At 41.0% G+C, this 22,217-nt stretch overlaps 1 protein-coding gene across 1 annotated transcript in view; it reads left to right on the top strand.

Annotated features, from left to right (window-relative positions):
• Positions 1 to 22,217, top strand: part of Pde11a (phosphodiesterase 11A) — a 396,671-nt gene that overhangs the window by 142,057 nt on the left and 232,397 nt on the right. The window contains exons 3-4 of the mRNA XM_031370689.1: positions 4,109 to 4,198; positions 8,723 to 8,863. Of these exons, the coding sequence (XP_031226549.1) occupies positions 4,109 to 4,198; positions 8,723 to 8,863 (231 nt within the window). The remainder of the gene's footprint in view (positions 1 to 4,108; positions 4,199 to 8,722; positions 8,864 to 22,217) is intronic.

Genomic DNA, 22,217 nt, shown 5'->3' with positions numbered 1-22,217 from the left:
AAAAAAAAAAAAAAAGTCAGGTTCTACTCCCCCCTCAGGTAACACCTCCAACCCAAGCGTATGGAGGCCACAGTCTCCGGAATGCTGGCAAGAGATACACGACTCCTAGATCAGAGACAGGGTCTAGTTTATTGTTAACAGGAAGAAAACTCACCAAAGTGTCAGCATTTGTGCTGGCCTCTTAAACTTATCACTGCACATGGATCACGCAAGCTCAAACTCAAGGCAACCGAATCCACCCCTGTCCAGCAGGAGAAATCATCTTTATTATATTGGATAGCAAATAATTCTGCTTTTTACTAGCAAGGAGATGGTGCCTCTGCCTTCGAAGGGCATTCATTGTACAAACATCCTTGATGGTGCAGTGCCTCTGTAAAATGTGCTGACAAGAGAGGGGGTGGTGTGGCGGGGAGGGGAGAGCCGTGAAGAATTATCTCCCAAGGGCTTTCGGTAAGCTTACAAACCTCACTCCTCATCTTACAAAAGTGTAGCCACTGGTAGAATGTATATCTGTGAGGGTCAGAGAGAGAGAATTCTTAGAGAAGTCTGAACGTCATCCCTGACACCCAGAATCTGCCTTCTGCATCGATGGAAGGGCTTTGTCTATGTCAATTCCTGCCACAAGTGATAGTTTTTGTGTAAGGAGCAAGCATATTTATAGAATTCTCTGTAACTTCTAGCAAATATAATATTATAGCACATTGATATTTCTAATTATTTGAGCCACAAAACATTAGAACTAAAAGCTAGCCTAAACTTGGTCTCGGTACAGGTAAGGAAGTAACTCAGAGTGTTTAAGTGAATTGTTAAGTTTCATACAGAAAGCCACAAAAAGAACAAAAATGATGTGGCTTAAAATTCAGATTCTCGGGCTGGTGAGATGGCTCAGCGGGTAAGAGCACCGATTGCTCTTCCGAAGGTCATGAGTTCAAATCCCAGCAACCACATGGTGGCTCACAACCACCCGTAATGAGATCTGACGCCCTCTTCTGGTGCATCTGAAGACAGCTAAAGTGTACTTGTAATAAATAAATAATAAATAAATCTTAAAAAAAAAAATTCAGATTCTCCTAGGGGCTAGAGAGATGGGTCAGTAGTTCAGAGCACTGGTTGCTCTTCTGGAGGACCTGGGTCCAGTTCCCAACACCCATATGATGACTCATAGCCACCTGCAACTCCAGTTTCAGAAGATCTGACACCCTCTTTTGACCTCCCTGGGCATCAGGCATGTACTTGGTGTATAGACATACATGTGGGCAAACACTTATACTCCTAAAATCTAAAAGTGTGTAAAATTTCAGAACTTTAAAAATTATACATAAAGCCTGGTAGAAGGAACTCAATGTTGGCATCACAGGCAAGTGAAGCAAGGCTTTAGAGAACAGTTCATACGTTCGTTGGACTACATTGTTCTTCCCTCTTGGTGGACTTACAAACCACCTTACATGTGCTCCCGAGGCAAACGTGATCAGAGTAAGTGATGGAGAGTAAAATAAGTAGTTTTCAAGGTTGTGCCTTTTAAGTTACTCCATATTATGTAAGACTGCCTTATCAGTTTGTCTTTACTGTATAAAATAGTATCTTGCCCTGAGAGACTCCATTTTACAGTAAGTCTCTAACTCTGTCTTGAAGATGGAGGATGATCCTTCAGTTGGATGGAGCTGTGAATAGGAGCATCTGTCTGATACCAACCATGAATCAGAGAACGACAAATGACTTATCCTTGGAGTGAAAGGGAGCCACCTTATAAATTTATTGTGGTGAATCGAGAACATGGGAGCCGTGCATGTTTCATTAAAATTGTATCAGGAAAACCAAGCCCAAGGACTTAACAAACATAGCAGGCCAAGGAAAGAGTGTCATCCCTACACCTCCATAACAAGGTGGACCCCATCCCTGCCAGTGATGAGAGCCCACCAACCTGTCAGGAGAGCACTTAGTGTGTACATCAGTAGGAAGAGAACACCCAAGTGTCTCAGGAACTTCAGCTTAGCACAGTCAGTGTTGAAGATGCCTTTTCAAACTGCAGACTCTTGTCCCTCCACCTAGACTGACTCATCCATCAGTCTGCCAGATCTGGTCCAGCCCTTCACTTCACATAATTTCTACAACCCAGCAGCTAATTCCGACTCTACCACCAGTAGCTATGGAAGCTTCTGGCTTCTTCTGTGGCTCCATCATTTAGTTTGTTATCAGTACAAAGATTCTTAGATCATTATCAATTTCCCAGCTTTGGCCTCTTAGGCCTCTTTGAAACTCCTCAGACCCTTGCTGTTTTAATTCTTTGCAATCATTCTGTAACACACACACACACACACACACACACACACACACACGCACACATATGCACACACGATATAATTTGTAGTGTGTGACATATGGCATATTAGTAATTAAAATTGGGATAAAAGAACCCATGTTCGCTCTATTCAGGGTTATTAAGGGAAATTGGATTATTAGTCATTGTAACTACTCTCCTTGCAGATTTATTGTTATTCAGTAAATTACGACATTATGAAAGACACAAATGTGCTTGCTCACTTACGTTTCTGACATAGTGAACTCACAACAGTGACTTGGGTCTAACTCTCCTTAATCCCTGTAATGGCCACCAGCTCCTCAGCAGAAAAAAAAAGTACACACTAAACAAAACACCCACCCAACCAGGACACTACGGAGAAACCTGCTCAGTGTATTGTTGGTATTGAAAGGGGTCCCATTCTGGCCAAAGGCAGGCATGTCCTGGAGGGATACCTGCAGCTCCATGTGACCCAGTCCCTACTGGCCTACAGGCAAATGCATTAAAGCAGGAAAAGGAGAGGGGTCAAGGAAAGGGAAAAAGGAGGAACAGAAGCAGCGTCTGTTTAGGGAGGGCAACTGGAAGACTCACTGATGGAGTCCTGAAAGATTTGCAAAATAAGCTACTCGTTGGGCCTTTTGCTTCTTGTGTTCTCTCCTGTTGCTTTTCTCCTCTAAGAATGGTGTCATGGCTTGAAGAGCTCTGAAATCCCTTTAGGGATCCCTAGGCCAGAGTGTGGTTAAGTAGACAAAGTTAGATAACAGATGGTAGGGAATAAGAATTGTGCTTCAGCTTTTATTTTCCCCAAGTCATCCTTTATTCCAGGCAACCCTATTCCTGGTGTAGCAGAGGTGCCGCACACGTGATCCAGTGCGGGTGATTTGCACAGACAAGCAACACACTGCCCCCTGGTGGCCTCTTCTGGAGCTGCTCTGTGTGTCTTTGCGCCTTTGTGAAGACAGAGAAAGACCTATACAAACCATGCCATTTCTACTGGGTTTTAGAGAAGTCCCAGATAAACGTCTCTTATTCCTTATTCTTATACTTATTATTCTTATGTTGCAAAAACTTCAGGGAACTAGTCTGTTCAGCTTTTACTGGGATATCCCATCTGCCAGAAATCGGATGTTCTGAGATAGGCATGAGCCTTCGATTTTGACTTCCTGTTCATAGTTTCTCAAGGTCAGGCCCAGCACAGCTGAGTATTTCCCCCATAGGAGGCGTTTTTCTCTCATGGGCCCCGAGCCTTTCTTCAGGTTGCTGCAGAGCCATCCCACTTTGCGTTCTTGCCTAATCATAACTACCTGATCCAAACGGATCTACAAGGTCTTGAGCCTAAGTTCCCACTAGATCTGTTCTAATAGGCATGCTTAGTTCTGGCAGCCAGCAGGACATACTGTGATTGCTTTTATAGACATACATGTACACAGGGATTCACTCATGTCCTGCCCACCTCTAAGTATGAATGTGAATACGTGCCTTAAGTTCCAGGGACATTCCAGTTCTCTTCATTATCTTTAGTTTTCCAGAGTTGGACTACAAGACATGACAAGCATAGTTTCCATATTATATAGCTCTTGGAATCTTTGGTTTCACTCCCTTTATGTTTTCAAAAATGTGAATTTCCCAGTTAAAGACTGATTTACACTATCTTAATGTTAACTCTGAGAAATGTGCCCCTAAAGCTGAGAGTGTTAACAACTCACCGTCTGGCTCATTTGATTGAAAGAAAAAAGCCCCAAAGGCAGGAAATGTGGGCTTTGGTTAAGAGTGGATGCTCTAATGCTCTGAATGCTTTCTGTGCCCCAGGTTATGCAGATGTATCTTCCGTTCTGTGGAATCGCCATCTCTAACGCTCAGCTCTTCGCTGCCTCGAGGAAAGAATATGAAAGAAGCAGGGTGAGTCTCTTCAAGCTGGTTGTCTTCCTGGCTGATGTGAATCACTCCATCTTTTAAAAGTAGCGGATGATCATTGTCTAGTCTGAAGATCATTCTTGTTTGTGTAATCCTGCAATGAGGGGGCTGAAGATCCCTTTAAACAATACATGAGTTAGAGTTACAAGAAAACACAAATTTTCTGCTGTTGTTTCTGGGAAATAGAACTGGTTTCTTTTAAAAAGGAAATGAACCCACATCTCTACTGTGTGACAGTGGATATTTATCCTTGATGCTCTTAGCTTTGAGACAGCAGCATTTGCTGGTGATCTTAGTTTAGTTCCTTCAAGAGACCTGGTTTAATACAAACACGATTTCACTCCTTGTAGATTCTGTTTGAAAAGATTTCTAGAAGAAGCAACCCAAGGTGTGTAGGACCATCAAAGAAGCACTGTTTTGTAGGCTGTCTGGGGACATTAGAGGCAATGATCTTATATACCTTCAGGAATTGTAGAATCACATAGTAAAATGTACCCACAGACTCAGACAGCCTTAAATTATCAACCAGAGATCGAAGTTTGCTCTACATCTATATATATGAAGATCATTGCTGCAACCCAGAAACAAACTCAATAAGAAAATGTTAAAAATGGATTAAATCCCTCAGCCAATGAAATGGATTAAAGTGTATGTACAAAAGCATGCCGACAGTGACTATTTGATATAAGCATATGAACACTGCTGACCACACAGCCATCTTCCTTAGCAGGCATACATAGCATGCCCTTCCTCCAACTGGGTCTCCTGTTCATTTTAGAATCATGTCTTGCTCATGTATTCCTTTCATTTCCAGTTCCATTGATGTTTCCATGACTTCCAGATAATAGCCTGTTGGTTTTACCTTATCAAACTCCTACCTCCGTTCTCCTCTGTCTCCAATGCCTCTTCTACGTCCACTTGCCAACTGTCTCACATATTCTTCAGGACCCAGTGCATCTTCCTTTCCTTACTTACTGTCTTTCCTTGTTCTAGTGCAGATACCCATCATGTTATTATAATATTTGATGATGGCCCTCTTCTATAATCGCATTGTTCCTTAAGGGAAGCTTCTTGTACCAGGACAGTCCTTTCAGCCTTGTGGATGGCACAGTTTACTTATTCATTGAACAAATATTGTGTGGCTCTCTTGAAATACTGTCTGTCCTTACAAAACTTATTAGTCTAGTGGGAACATTAGATAATAGAAAAAGTAAAGAAAAAAAAAACACCACACAATGTCAGACAGTGACAAGCGTTATAAACAAAGATAAAGGGAGGGAGATGGACAGACATGGTTATGATGGTTATGGTAGGGTTGATTAAGCAGACATTTATTTTCGGAGCTGATGGGAAAGTGTCTGTAGGGAGTAGATAGAAGGAGAATGAAGTGAGAGGCCCAGCCATGGGAAGACCTGTGCAGGGTGTCCAGACCATGACACAGCAGGTACAATGGTCTGTGTTGTTGGTGGATAGTGAGACTTCAGGGATCCAAGGAAAGGATGAAAAACAAGCCAATGAAGATACAGAGCTGAACCCAGGGATACTGTGGGGAAAGGCCTATGGACAAGTCAGGAACTGTCATTTTTAAGACTCCTAGTGGAAAACCACTACAAGATTTTGAGCTTGTTAAATTCGGCGTGGGTGCCCCACTCATGAAGAATCAGGAGGGAGATCGCTGCAATTTGCATGAAGTTTTTATTGAACCAGTATACTGGGGTCGTCCTGCATTCGGAGGAAAGGCGACCCCCAGGAACAAAAGCACACACTTTTTATACCTTCCCAGTACATAGGTTTACAGCATGAGTTGGTTGTCTCTCATTGGTGGAGCCCATTGTCTTTTGTTTTCATCGACCTCTGTGCCCCAGGTGAGGAGGAGATACCAATTGGGGAATCTACCCCTTACTGGGGACGTCTTCTGGAACTAGGCATTATTCCTCACAATTAGGGCATCTCCTGGGGACTGATGCTTGCTCGGTAAACCCTTCTGAAGCTCTGTCTTTAGGCATAATGGACATTTCTTGCTCCTTGGTATTTTTACGAGGTGTCCCTGTTTGCTCAATTCTTACAATTCCTGATTGCAATTCATTTAAAAAGAAGACCCCCTGATTTCCTTGGAAGCAGGGAAGGGCTGAGGAGGTTGGGATAATGGGCAGGTGACAGAAGTCTGGGAGGGGAGCGAGAAGACTCCACTGAAGTCTAGAGACAAGGTGGCTGGCATTAGGGCCATAAGAATTGATGAACTCCCTCCAAATCAGTGGCAAAACATTCAGGGTTTGCTGGTGTTGGGGACAGCAAAGAAGACTTTGGGCTTGTGCACAAGTTTGTGGACAGCAGAGACTTGGAATACGGACCTACATCTGAGGGAGTATAATATTAAGGGTGGAGATTGTGTAAAGCCAGGAGACTTGCAGAGATAATCTGGGGAGACTGTGTGGAGAAGAAAGAGCAGAGTGGAGGGGGATCCAAGAATCAGCTCAGGAGTAGAAGGGAAGAGGGAACACAGATGTTTCTACACAGAGGTGATGTTAAGAAGCAGAGCCCACCACCCTGGGAACAGCTCCCACAGGCTGTCCAACTGTTTGATTGTTCTTGATATGCCCTCTTCTCCTGCTCTTCTGTAGCTAGCCTTTTTGCTATTTGTAAAAACTTTCACCATTCGTTAGTAAAGCAGCAATTTTTAATTAGAAAGAATAAACTTGCCGTAATCTGATTTGTCAGGGTGAGACTCCGGGGGCGTTAATTTCTCCTTTGAGAGAAATGTTCTTGTGGAGAAGGCCCAGAGGCTTGCCACGCAATCATAACAAATTGAAAAGTTAAATAATTGCTCTGTTAATATGATCCATCTGAAGAAATAATCTGAGTGATTAAGGTAATGATATTTCCCTCTTAATAACAGGGAATTTGCTTGTAATTACTCAGACAACTGTCTCCCTTTGAAAAATTATTTTTTATTTTTTTGAGATTACAATTAGATCATTTCTCCCTTCTATTTCCTCCCTTCAAACTCTCCCATATATCCCTTCTTGCTGTCTTTCAAATTTATTGATTAATTATTGTCATATACATATGTACATTTCTACATACATAAACACAGCCTGCTCAGCCTGTATAATGTTACTTGCATGTGCGTTTTCATGGCTGTTTGGTACTGGATAACCAAGTGTGTGCTCTTTCCTGGGTCAGAATTGTCTTCCATTTAATGTCCCAACACACTGAGCTCTGCACAGCAGTTTGCCATCCAAATGCCAAAGGAGCTGGCTTCAATTAACATAGTATTTGCAATCCAGTGTTTCTCTTAGCTTTGCAATCTCTTAGCTTTGGGGAAATGTGATCCTTACCCTTGGTCTTTCTTCAAAGAGAATGCTCCCCAGGAGCTTCCAACCTTACCCCTTAACTCATTCAAATGCTTTTCTTTCTCAAGGAGTCAGAAAAGAATTTTTGTTTCAAATTATTTCAGGACAAATCAAATTTCAGGACAAATCATTCCTGCAGTTGAAAATCAGCCATGCCCATGATCAACAGTATGATGCATAAATTCAAACCTGTGTATTCATGGAGTCCTTTTGTGAAAAGTCACAGGCAAATGAACAACTTGTCTATCGTTACTAAATAAAGCAAAAACCAATTTAGTGGCCCTGTAATTCTCTGATGGCTCTGAAAGAAGCTTAATTTCTACAACCTATAAATAGCCTAATTGTTCTGCAAATTCTGAAAAAAAAAATACAAAAGTCACTAAAAATTCCAAACAAATACTACTTTGAAGCATAAATTGCGAGTTCCCCTTGGCTAGAGAGAGTAATAGGTTACTGCAACTTGTAATTTAATCTTTTCTATTAATTTAATACTCTTTTCAACCTGCCAACTTAACAGTAATTTTAATGAGGGTTTCTTTGTTAAGATATACAGTAATATCTAAATGCTCTAGTGATAGGCAGGAGTGAAGCAATATTTCTTCTTCTTGTATAGAGAGATTAGTGTGAGGACACACACACATATATATGTATATGTATATATAATATTCTCAGAGACTTAATAACATTTACCTGCATGATTCTTTGAGAATTCAGAATTCTGGAAGAGGTAGGTATTACTGAAAATAGGTATCAAATTGAGCCAGGAAGCTATTTTTTCTTAATAGTGAAGAAAACCTGCTTTGGAGTTTTCTGAAATAAATACACTCTGGAAAGAGCCAAGTACTTGTTATTTATAAAATGTCGGTTTTGTGCTCAGTCATATTGAAGAAAAGCCACTGGAGTGGGTAAGCAGCCACATGAAATGACTACATGGTTACTGTTACACTGGCCACTGGCTTCTCTGGTTGTATTTTTCAATCTCAGAGAATATTATAAAGTGAAATTGCGGAGCCATGCTAGAACAAGAATAAATGTTTTTAAAATTAGCCACATGAAATATTTGTTACTAGAGAAAATACTACATGGAGTTTTGAGGGAGGAAAGACTGATGCTTTTCTGCCTTACACTTCCTGACTACATCTATCTCGGTCTCCAGGCCTTGCTGGAGGTGGTCAATGACCTCTTTGAAGAACAGACCGACCTGGAAAAGATCGTCAAGAAAATAATGCATCGGGCCCAAACTCTGTTGAAATGTGAACGTTGTTCCGTCTTACTTCTAGAAGACATTGAATCACCAGTAAGTTATTCTCCTTTCCATGTGGAGGTCAAAGACTGAGCGGAAGGAAGTTAGGTGTATCTGCAATTAAACTTGCAAACAGATTGGCTGTGTTTACACCTTAGCTCCCGAGGGAACATTTTATAGATGAGAAGTTCCTTTCTTTGGATGTATTTTTCTTTCTTTTCTTGTCCTTGCTCCGAAAACTAGTCGTTCTAACCTGGCGGGGACCTTAGAGGCCCATTCAGCTCTGTGTAGCTAACAGATGATTGCACTTGGGTGCCTGATTCCCAAGTATCACACAACTAAATTAGAAGGCTAAGTGCAGCCCCCTACCCCCACCTTGTTTGATCTTGTTTACCCACCACGGGTCAGACTTCTCTCCTATGGGCGTGTACTGTAGTAGGACAATGTTGCTCAACCCTCAGAAGAGGACAGGAAAGCAAGCAAAGGAGCAGAGCAAAGCCCGCTCAGCTCCAGGGCAGATGATTCCCAAATCTACTCAGTGAGTTCAAAGACTAAGAATTGTCTAGCAATCAAGAGCTATATCAATTCTTGATCTTAGAGCATAAGCTATTGGTGTTCTGTTCAGGAAAATTTCCCCTGTGCGCATGTGCTCGAGGCTCTTCCCCACTTTCTTTTCTATTAGTGTCAGTGTGTCTGGTTTTATGTGGAGGTCCTTGATCCACTTGGACTTGAGCTTTGTACAAGGAGATAGGAATGGATCAATTTGCATTCTTCTACATGCTAGCCACCAGCTGAGCCCAGCACCATTTGTTGAAAATGCTGTCTTTTTTTCCACTGGATGGTTTTAGCTCCTTTGTCAAAGATCAAGTGGCCAGAGGTGTGTGGGTTCATTTCTAGGTCTTCAATTCTATTCCATTGATCCACTCGCCTGTCACTGTACCAATACCATGCAGTTTTTAATCACAGTTGCTTTGTAGTACAGCTTAATGTCAGGAATGGTGATTCCACCAGAAGTTCTTTTATTGTTGAGAATAGTTTTTGCTGTCCTAGGTTTTTTGTTATTCCAGATGAATTTGCAAATTGCTCTTTCTAAGTCTGTGAAGAATTGAGTTGGAATTTTGATGGGGATTGCATTGGCAAGATGGCCATTTTTACTATATTAATCCTGCCAATCCATGAGCATGGGAGAACTCCCCATTGAAGGAGCTAGAGAAAGGACCCAAGGAGCTGAAGGGTTTACAGCCCCTTAGGAGGAACAACAATGTGAACTAACTAGTACTCTCAGAGCTCCCAGGGACTAAACCACCAACTAAAGAGTACACATGGTGGGACTCATGGCCCCAGCTGCATATGTAGCAGAGGATGGCCTAGTCGGTCATCAATGGAAGGAGAGGCCCTTGGTCCTGTGAAGGTTCTATGCCCCAGTGTATGGGAATACCAGGGCCAGGAATTGGGAGAGGGTGGGTTGGTGAGCAGGGGGAGTGGGGAGGGAATAGGAGTTTTTTTCAGAGGGGAAAGCAGGAAAGGGATTATCATTTGAAATGTTAATAAAGAAAATATCTAATAAAAAAGAAAAAGGAAGAGCTATTTCAACATCTCGGTGAATGGTACTTTATATAACCAACTTAAAAAGTTAGTGTCAAAAAAAGTCTGAGGTTTAAACTGTAATAAGTATTGTAACTTTGCATAGATTGTTTAGGATGTGTAGATATGGGAAACAATGTGTAGATATGGGAAACCTGACAACATAATTTTTAGTTCTGAAAATTCATGTAGAAACATAAACATGTATTAGTAGCCATAAAATTTATTGAAAGGGCAAGAAAGAAGAACAGTGAAGTGCCTGAAAAGCTATTTAAATGCTCTTGAAACAGATTAACTCCTTATTTTAAAAAAATAGCTAAACAAGGAGCAGAGGAAAAAGGAAAAATATTTGCATAAAGGCCCCCTCTAAAGGCCCTATTTGACTCTACAAATACCTGGCAAAAAGTTTCAGGGATGAATTATATCAAATGTAGAAAGTAATGGCTAAATACTGGGCTTTTAAACACACAATGGAGCTTAAAAATCTTGTAATTGTGTTTTTCTAAAACATTAAAACTTGGGGCAGGAGAGAATGCTTGGTCAGCTAAGTGCTTCTCTTGAAAGAAGGAGAGCCTGAGTTTGCTCTGCAAGACTCGCACCAAAAAGCCAGGGCTGCTAGCTCACACTGTCCTCGGCACTGGAGAGGCAGATGGGTAGATCCCTCAGACCCCTGACCAACCAGCCTATTTGTAAAGCTCCGGGCCAGTGAGAGCTCCTGTCTCAAACAACAAAGTATGAAAAGTGTGAGCTACTCCACATGCATGCACAACCTCCTCGCACCCCCCCACACACGTACACACATACAGAGAAGTATACATGCACTGCATACATACATACACATATACAAATAGACAACAATAACAACAAAACACTAAAAATTGTCATTTGGAAGAGCCAGGATTTTCTAATCTAAAGGCTAAATTAATCAAAACTAAAAGTAATGAAGAAAGCAGGAGACTAGAAAAAGAACAGAGAAATCCCTAGAAGATCTGATTCTTGAGTCAATCAAATTGGGGAGAGCAGTATGTGTAATACAGTGGGTCTTCCTCACACTGTCCCAGGCCCAGGTCCTCCTCACACTGTCCCAGGCCCAAGTCTTCCTCACACTGTCCCAGGCCCAGGTCTTCCTCACGTTCCCCCCTTTTAAGTCTCCATACATTAGTGGTAGTGGAAGAGTCAGTAGATGATGGCTAAAAGTGTCTCTGAGCACATGGTAAGGGAAGAGCAGAGAGATGTCAGTGTTGGTGGAAGCCAAGGGGCAGAGAATGTCCTACAGGCTCTGTAAAGCCTCTGAGAAGTAGGAAAGACAAATGCAATTTTCTCCATGCCTAAAAGAAGCTAACATGGAAGGCTGGCACCTGAAGAAGGTTCCTGGCCAGGCTGGAGGAGGTGGGGCACTACATCCTAGACTTCAGGACTAGAGAGGAAGCTGCCAAGGCCAGTGAAGTGTCATGCTCCGTTGCAAGGAAGAAATCAAGAGCAACCATTTCTCTATAGCAGGAGGCTACAGGTTACATGCCAAAGTTTCCATATCCGAGTTTAAATCTGAAATTACTGAGAAAACCTGGCATGGTGCATTTAACTGAGGCATTCTCTGTTGCCTTCTGTTAAGATAAGCAGAATTGAGGCTCAAGAAGAGATGTAGTTGACTTCTAGGGAAAAAAATGTAAGCTCCTTTTTGTATCTGTAACCTTAGAAGTTTGTGATCAATATACCAATTCCTCTCTCTAGATATCATTCATCCTGTATTTGATTCACCTAGGTGACAAAGGAGACAATTATAAACAAAGTCGGAGAATGATGGCTTATTCTGTAAGTTCCAGCAACCTAGAAAAAAATTTTAAAATAAGATTCCTAATTTAAACCTGTTTTAATTTTATAACAGATAGAATAATTAATATCTTACAACATGTTAAATAAATGAAGAATCACTTAAACTCCACTCAGAAGGGTTACATTGTTAAAAGAGGCCTAAGAAGCATTTGAGAAAACCAAATAAGATTTTGAAGTTATAACCAAAGCTCGTTACAAGTCAAGGCCACAGACTGTGGGCTGAGAAGTTGTCTTTCACATTGGAGAGAAGTCTCTTATTCTCTGGAAGAGACAATGCTATGGCACTAAAGCTGTACACTTTTGTCACTAGTAACCAGTGAGCAGAACTGAGTTGATTTCCTAAACCAGGAGCTGGCAGGGTTTTTCTATAATACCTTGGTTTTTCCAGGCTAGGCAGTCCCTGGCACAGTTACTCAACTCTGCCAGTATAGCAAAAAAATCAGTCATAGAAAATAAATGTGTGTAGAAAATGAATGTGCATGGCTGTGTGCTAATAAAATTTGATTTATAAAAATAAGTGGTAATTCGAACTCATCTTGTACATGGTAGACCCCTGTTTTAGAAAATCTCCCCCTCTGTAATTAATAAAAAATTCAGCATATAATAAAGAGCATAGAATGTGTACAAAGATGCCATTACATGAATGAAAAAAACAAAGGCTTGGCACAGAGCACATTCTAGAAACACTGATTAAGGTTTTCATGAAATGAGATTAAACATAACACCTATCTGGAAAAATAAATGTTGAAAAAGGAGCTACAGAGAAGTCAGAAATATGTTGAGAAGGAAGAGTAAGATGGGGAGAGGGAGGGGAGAAGGAGGGGAGGGGGAGGGGGAAGGAAGAAAGAGGAGGAGGGAGAGGAGAGGGAGAGGAGGGAGGGCGAGGAAGAGGAGGGAGAGGAGAAGGACAGGAAGAGGAGGAGAGGCTGAAGAGGGAGAAGAGGAGGAAGAGACAGAGCACTTCGTTGGTAGAGCTTGGAAGAAAAAAAATGTGAAATCATACAGGAATGGATATTACATTTTTAGAAAGCCAGAAAGAAAATAAAAGGCAGCTCTAAATGCTTTAAGGAGCATGAAGAACAAAATTGAAAATGAAATGGAAAAAAGTAAATTATAAAAAAGAAAGAACGATAAGAGCGGAGTCATAATGAAAGTTCAAAATAAGGATAATTCGCTGCCTCTGAAGAGAACATGACAAATGGAACAGGAGAAGACTTTCAGAATTTATAACTCTAGGACATTTTATTGAAATAAAGTCAAAGTTGGATTTACGGATTGAAAGAACGCTATTCAGGATAAGTCAGTACTCACTGCTCGGCACTGAAATATGTCTGATGCTAATGGAATTTAAAGATAGAAAAAAAGAGATCCAATCTGTGGGCACCTAGGCAAAAACTTGGAGCATTCTGGAAAAAAACTTCACTCTGATGTTAGGCTTCTTAGATGCAGTCCCCCAGGGCTGGAAGGCAATGGAGCCATACCTAACCAATCCTCAGCAGCAAGATGTGACCCTGTAGTTTAAAATCCATGCAAGTTCCTATTCAATTATTTAATCACAGGTGGTCTCAAATGTGCTTTCAAATATGCAGGTGAGATTCCAAGATGCTTTCAAATCCGCAAGCAAGAGTGTAGGAGGGATAGTTCCAAGATCCTGGAGAACACGGGCAGCTGTAACCTAGCCATGCAAGGGATAAATGACGCCAAGATAAATAAGAGCCGCATCAAAGGCTGGGTGTGTTTGAACACGCAAACTGAGGCTAAACCAAGGTCTATACTTGCAGGAGTATAAGTCTTACATTATTTACTATAGCAATGGTGCTGGTCCCTGAACTTGGGAAACATGACAACTAGCAGCGAGCCGTGCTATGCAGAAGCACACTGTCCCGGGGGATATGGCCCTTTCGTGGTTTGAATGGGAACTGTGAAACACAGGCTCATGTGTTTGAACACTCACTCCGGTTCGCTATTGGTACTGTTAGGGAAGTTGGAGGACTCTTTAGGAAATCCAGCCTTCCTGGAGAAAGTTGGTCACTGGAAGTAGGTCTCATGGTTCAGCCCCACTTCCTGTTCACCCATTGCTTCCTATCTGTGAATGCACTGATCTGGCCTCTCTCTCCCGTCATAGCACCATCTCTGCCTGATGCCGGGCCTTCCCCACCATGATGGGCTATGTCCCTCAAAGAAAGCCAAAGTAAACCTTTATGTCTCCTCTCATACATATTTTGTTACAACAAGAAGAAAATCGGCAGCACAGTCCCCTTTCTACTAAGCAGTATTAAGCCTAGCATTTGTCGGGGCAGGGGGTACAGGGGGAAGATGCTCCTATGTCATGTCTCAGATGTGTTGCCCGTGAATCAGTTCTGAGAAGTGATCTGGGTCAAGAGAGGTCAGTGCCTCGCAGTCCTGATACACACACAACTGTGCACCCCAGGCTCATGCAAATAGCTTCTCAACAGGTACTTTTGATCTTGTGTGTTAGCGTTTTGATGTGTTGTTGTTAATATCCCTTTTAAATTTGTGCTTTAAGGTTTTGTTGAACATCTTTCCTTCCAGTTACAGCAGTGGTACACACATATATATATACTACATACACAGACATGCACACACACACACACACACACACACACACACACATGCCCAAGCACACACTCATGCACATGTTATTTATATCTATCTGGTATTGATCACCTTTCAGGATGAGTCTTACATGTAGCCCAGGTTGGCTTCACATTTATGCTTCTCTTGTCTACCCCATAGAATTTTAGAATTATTTTTTGTTCTCTTTCTCTCTTTCTGTTTGTGTTTGTATAAAATCTTGTTTGGAACTATTTCCCCCTACTTTGTAGGTATATCTATATTATAATAAGTACTTATATTATAATAAGTACCTTTGAATGTCTGGTTTTGTTTCTGAGCTCACTGTGCCATTCTTTGTGGCTGTTTGCCTATCTCTGCAACGAAAGCACACAGTCTTAATTTCTACCATTTTACGATAGCTTGGTATTAGATAGGGTAAGTCTTCTATAGTGTTCAGTTTGAAAATTGTAATCTCACTGTATTCCAGGGGAGGAAAGGGAAACACCTCTTCTGGTACTTCCCCTTTGTCAGGGAGGAAAGTCTCCCCTGAAAGGGACTTCCAGAGTCTACAGTCATGGTCTTTGGCATTCAGGTATAAATTGATATTTACTGAGTTCCAAAAATAGAAAAAAAAAAAAAGAATGTCTTTCTAGGTAGTCCCATGCCAGAATTAAAAATCTCACTCTCTTGCTTCTCTTAAGTGTTTCAGTCCGTTGATTTCAATTACTTTGTCAATTAGAGAACAAAACAACCCCTTATCTGGACACTGCTGTCAACATGAGGAAATGCTTAGGCTGTTGAAGTGAATAGAGTCAGCTTAACCATAGTCCATCCTGGGAACCGCCAAAGCGACTCCTGTCACTTCTCTTAGCTTCCAGCTCATGCACTTACTATTATCCCTGTGTCTTCTGGAGCTTGGGGAAAAAAAGCAAATGTAGAAATTGCATCCTTAGGTCCTCAGGCACCACCTCAGTTTTGCTATTTCCCAGTGTTCTCTCAGTTCTGATCATCCCGATGGCAGCGGCTATTTCCTCATCCAGCATGCTAACAGGAATTTCATAGCTAAGCCTATGACTTCAGGGCTCCTTTCTGGAGATCATTTACTAAATGAAGCAGAGCAAGCTGTGCACGCTGCCTTTCTAACGTGAGTCCTAACTCCTTGGCCTTTGTGTGCATCAGCACTCAGGGAAGTCAGTGGCTGGAAGATATTCGAATGTCCTCATCTGAGGGGAAGTGGCAGATGATGAGTGTCGTCCAATTGTACTAAACCTGTGTGTGATTCCAGACCCTCGTTCATAGGTGGATTGCAAATACTGCTTCAGGTTTCTTTTTCTACCACCTTCTTTCAATTTTCCTCTTTTTAAAAAATTTTCCATCTACAAGGGAGCCAACTTTTGTCTTATTTTTCTTTTGGGTGGTTTTAGAGTACAAAACAGAGGACATATTCTTTAAACTCTCTGATAATCACCAAAATGAGAATTCATTGCATAAACATACACACATAGTCAACCTCTAATATTAATGCATCATACATTAAACATTTTATATTCATATATTAACTTTCCTTATTGGGATTCAAATGTGCATTATTTTGAGCTACAAACCACCTTAACTCATTTTGTTCATAAGTATCTATTAATGTATCCTCACACATTGGTCAAGTCCCTGCTGGAGGTCTCTGATGTGTTCTGTCCTAAGTTTCTCATATTTCTAGGTTTCTCTATAGGAATTACAGAATCATCATGTTACAGCTCATGTATGCCAACCACAGCGCATTCCAGCCATTTCTTCGCCTTCTGTATCCACACGTCTCTGAGTGCTGTTGTGTCTGTATTCAAAAATCATTTCTAGTTCTTCCGCCCTGGTGCTTCTATCACTGACTACTCATCTCTCACATGGGATTGTCTCCTCCTATTCCCATCTTTGCTTGCAAACACGGAATTCTCTTCAATCAACTATCAATATTGATGGTTTCTACTTAACTTCCTAATCACGCATCTGCTTTTTCCTAAAAGCTACATTTAATATCACAGTTGTTCGTTGGCTAGGCATTAGTGCTCAACATTCAAGGCTCACCACTTCTGTTGCCAGGCTAACTTTTGGGTTTTCTCTCTGATGTTCTAGCCCTTTCTTTCATATCCATTCACCTTCCTATAATCAGTCTGGGAGTGTGTTTGGGTCTCTATTTTTGCATATAAGGTCTCTATGAAAAACAAGTCACTGGACAGTGATGTGGCTCTTCAGGCTATTGCAACAGGGAGGATGCTCATCAGTGAGGAGTGTGTCAAAGAAAAGGAAAGATGCTTGAGATTTATGGGAGCCATGAGGTTGGAGAGCCATTGTATTTTGGAATACAGAGGGCAGTAACATCTTTTGAGCATAGCTACTTCTAGAACACTGGTTGGCAGAGTTTTGTTTGTTTGATTGTTTGTTTGCTTATCAGAACTATTTTGGGCTTAAGGTATGGATGAAATTTAACACTATCCTCACTGACTGTTCTCTTCAATTCCCCTTCCACACCATGTCTTGTTGTTGGTTTGCCCTTAAAGACTGATCTCTACACAGCCTAATAGTTAAGCTGTTTTATCCTCTGGCTTCCAGTTGAGTCCCACAAACTGGGAAGATCAGCACAGAGCTTATGAAGCAGATGTATTGCTGTCTCATCACCCTGTTATAAAGGTGACTGTGTTCTTCTAGAGTCCTTCCAGTAATCTCAGCTCCCAGAGGAAACCAACAGTGACACTTTCTGCTTCCATTCTCTCTGTGTTGCCTCAGATTTAGAAGCTTTAACTGTTTTCAGAGTCACTAGTCACAGGATACTTCCCCATTTCCTATTATCTATTTTTACAGGACACACTCCCATAATTAGTCTCTTTATTGAAATAGGTTCCATTAAACTCTTTTGGTTTATTTACTATCTACTTACTGCCAGAATAGAGTGGTCTAGTGCTTCAGCCTGGAAAACTGCCTCTCTGCTGAGCTTAGAGCAGTCCTGCTCACTGCTAGAGCATAGTTCACATGGTGATCTGATCATAGCCTTGCATGCTTTGGTAGCCTTGGAGCATCTGTCAAGATAGGCTTATGCATCTGTAAATTGCCTCCTGGTCTATACTGTAGTATATTGTGAGTTACTTAGGGACAAGGCATTTATATCCCTTTCTATTTCCAGAGTCCATCACAGTGCCTGAAGCACAGAGTACTTCATAAAAGCTAACACATAAAAAGCAAATTAAGATAAGGGAAGAATTTGAGAAGACAGAGAGGGTAGTGGAAAATCATTTTAGGCAGTCATTGGCTTCTTATGAAAAAAATTAAAATTAAGAAAAAAAATGTTGTTTTGTTTTTTGATTTTGTTTTTTGTTGTTTTGTTTTGGTTTATTTTTGTTTGTTTGTTTTGTTTTTTGAGACAGGGTCTCTCTGTGTAGCCCTGGCTGTTCTGGAACTTGCTCTGTAGACTAGACTGACTTCAAACTCATAGTGATCCGCCTGCCTCTGCCTCTCAAAGGTGTGCACCACCACCACCACCTGGCAACAAAAGTTTTAAATTGATGATTACTTAGTTGTAATTTTTTATTTTGGTGGCAGCAATGTCGACTTGAGTATAGTTTTGGTTCTGTTCTAGAAGAACAGAGGAACCTGACTAAGTGCCATCTGATAGATATCCAAATTTAAAAGGCTTCTTCTCTCCATGGAGCCTTTCCGAAGAGCAAGCAGGGGGACCTCAGGGGAATCTCACTCCCTTCGCTTGGCATCTCCAGTTCTCCCAGGCACCAGGCTGATCGAGGCAGGAGGAACATGAAACCACTCGTTCAGCTTCACTGATCTGGAAGTGGCTACTGGTACATCCTATAGAAAACCCTTCCTGTCTCTTTATGGGTGTGTCTGTGTTCATTTCCTACTCACCTGATAAAGTCAAAATTGAGTTTGTGTAGCAAATTTTATAAAATAAATAAAACTAAGATTCAGAATTGCCTCAAATCATGAGTACAGTGTTAATTCTATTATCTTTAATTTATAGTTTCATCTGTTGCTTCTTGGTTATGACTGCTGCAGCTCTGCAGATTTAATCACAATTATCTATGCAAATGAATCTCTCTTTCTTTCTCTCCCTCCCTTCCTTCCTCTCTGTATCTCTCCCTCTCCCTTTCCCTCCCTGCCTTTCTCCTCTCCCTGTGCTCCCCACCAACAACAACTCTGGCTCTAGGGTCTAGATCTTCTGCCTCAGTCTCCCTAGTGCTGAGACAAGAGACGTCTACTGCTAGCCATGCCCAGCTTAATTCGTTATACTTTGTGTAGATTCATTTTAAAGCATAAAGACATGAATTTGTTATTAGAGATGCTTCTGAGAGTGAAAAAAAAGTACTATTTTTGTCCCAGGATGGCATGCTTAATTAAAGGGTGTTTGTCCTGTGATGGCCAGGACATGTGTGTGTCCCCAAATAGATTTCCTGCCACTGGCCTTGGTACCTAAACTCTCTATCATAACAGTTTTTTCTTTTTTAAAGAAGATTATAATTTCAGGAACATACCTTTCTGAATTATAGATCAATTATATCTATTTACCATTAACTAATTTATCATTACCCTTTAACAGTTCATCAGGTAATAACCTGGCCCACAGAAAACTCCAGTTGTTCTCAACCCCTTGTAATGCTGCGAGCCTTTAATACAGTTCCTCATACTGTGGTGACCCCCAAACATAAAATTATTATTATTATTATTTTGTTTTTCAAGACAGGGTTTCTCTGCATAGCCCTGGCTGTCCTGGAACTCACTCTGTAGACCAGGCTGGCCTCAACTCAGAAATCCGCCTGCCTCTGCCTCCCAAGTGCTGGGATTAAAGGCATGTGCCACCACTGCCCGACTCCAAAAAATTATTTTTATCAATATTTTTAACTGGAATTTTGCTACTGTTATGAATCATAATGTAAATATCCATGTTTTCTGATGGTCTTAGGTGACCCCAAGGGGATCACAACCCACAGGTTGATAACCACTGCTATAGATCAAATATCACCAATTTTATTTTCTATAAAGGTTTATCTAGTAAATATTGGGGTTCTGTTGCAATATAGTTTCATCTGGAACTATTTATCTCTATTGTTATAGAAAGTGTACATGACTCTGTTTTAATAAAACTTTATTTATAAAAACAGGTGGTGATAAGGATTTGACCCCTAGGCTATCTTTTGCCGATACCTGCTCTAAGTAATAGAAGACAAGCAGATGAGGTTACATGCCAGGATTCTGCTACTTCTCAATGAATTATTCATCTTGAATTTGCACAGAGGCCCCAGTTTAAACTATGGCTTTCTGACAATTTGCTGAGGCAAATTTAGCTATGGTTTTAAACTTTAGCTTGTCCATAAGTGACAGACTGTATAAAGAGATTTTTTTTTTTTTGCAGGTCTGGATCCCTGAATGTGTGGCTATGACTTTGATTTGTGGCAGTAGTAGAGTCTAGACTACACCAGAAAAGTTCAAACAGACATTCTGGATCCAAAACAGCTGTAGGCACATCATGGGCCCAAGGCTGATGTCTCAATGCCTCTCTAACTTGCTTGGTACACACCCATGTGGTTTTGTCTCCAATAGTCTCATTGCTGTGCTTACTTATTTTATTAGTCTCTTGATGGGAATTGGGCCTGCTGCGTTTTTAGTCTTACATTGTCTGCTGTTAGCTGTAAGTAAGTGTTGGATTCTTCTTCCTTGCTGTTTCAGGTTTCTTGTCCTATCCCTGCATAATAATTCTACAGAACCTAGTAGTCCATACTAGGCTTTCATGCAAGTATTTAATTTGTGAAAACATTTCTGTCCACATTTGTATATTGTTTCAAGATTTTGAATACTTAATTTTTTTTCTAAGCCTGTTCAATTCAGTACCAAAAGAACTTAAAACTTTTGAGACCCGTGGATGGTACCACATGTTTATAGTTTCAGTTTAGGAGCCTGAAGCAGAGGGGTTGAGAGTTTGATGATAGTCTGGGCTTCATGATAGAACACTTTCTCAAAACAACAGTGATCACAAACCAGAAAATGTAAAACTTTAAGTGAATGAACATTGCAAGTGCTTATGACATGTTCTATATGTGCAATGTCATGAGAGATTTACCAAGCAGAAAAGCAAAAAGAGAAAGCAAAACCAAATCAACTAATTTTAATCTGAAGTGTGTTGTATCAAGGTAAGACTGAGAATAAAGAGCTTTGCTTTGAGCTTCTGAATAGCCAAAGTAAAGGGAAAATTTTTATGGATTCTTATAATTCCCTTCATCTAGAAGAAAAAATCACATCAGGGCATCAAGAAAAGAAAGTCTGAAATTATATTATTGAGAGAGGGAGGGAGGGAGGGAGAGAGAGAGAGAGAGAGAGAGAGAGAGAGAGAGAGAGAGACAGAGACAGAGACAGAGACAGAGAGACAGAGAGAGAGACAGAGACAGAGTGACAGAGACAGAGAGAGAATGAAAACATTGGGCCCTAAGATTATTGAGCCTGAAAAGGTCATTGATCTGCCATCTACAAGCTGAAGAACAGGGAAAACTGATGGCATGCATCAGTCTGAGTTCAGGAACCTGAGAGGCCGATAGTGCCAAAGACAGAACCAGCTGTGCCAGTGTCTCAGGGCAGGACAAGATGGACATCCTAGCTTAGAGCGAACTCACCCTTGTCTTTCCCATCTTTCCAGACTCTCAGTGGTGGTGATGACCTTTGCTCATTGTACTGATTCAAATACTTAACTCTTTCAGAAACATCCAGAAGTAATATGCTGCTAGCTCTCTGGGCATCCTTAGGCCAATCAAGAAGACAAACTCATCACTCTAAATGCTGTTGAAGCTTAGCACTTGTGTTTATTTGATAGCTCCCTGTTTTGTGTTGTACTTAATAATTACTAGATAATTAATGTTCAAACACAGCCCAGCCAGTATCAATATTGGATTATGACTATTTTTCCTAGAGATACAGGAACTTAAGAGTTAGTATGTAAATAAATTTTTACATAGCTACATAGTTTACATTGTTACAAAATACAGTCTACAATACTATCTTTGTTTCTCACACTGATTGTAACTTCAGGGGCTCCCAAGACCATCTTCTATTTTAATGACTGGCTAGAAAGAATATAGTGGCAGTGAAGTGTGATAGTACACATAAAATTTTGTCCACCAAGGCCTGAGCCTTAGTGTGTAGAATATTAACTGGGGCTCTATCACAAAAACCTAGTTGGCCATCCATCTATTTAGCTAACTTTCATCTCTGTTCTTCAAGAGGTCAGATGACACCATGCGGCCCAAGACACTCTACATATAACCCCTAAATCATATGTTGGTGTTGCCCAAAGCACTAATCTAAATCATGTTGTTATTATCTAGCTGTTCCAATGTCTCCTAGTACATACACTTGTTTATCAGACATTTCA

Source organism: Mastomys coucha, unplaced genomic scaffold, assembly GCF_008632895.1.
Source record: "Mastomys coucha isolate ucsf_1 unplaced genomic scaffold, UCSF_Mcou_1 pScaffold15, whole genome shotgun sequence".
Classification (NCBI taxonomy): Eukaryota; Metazoa; Chordata; class Mammalia; order Rodentia; family Muridae; genus Mastomys; species Mastomys coucha.
This window is presented reverse-complemented; position numbering and strand designations above follow the sequence as displayed.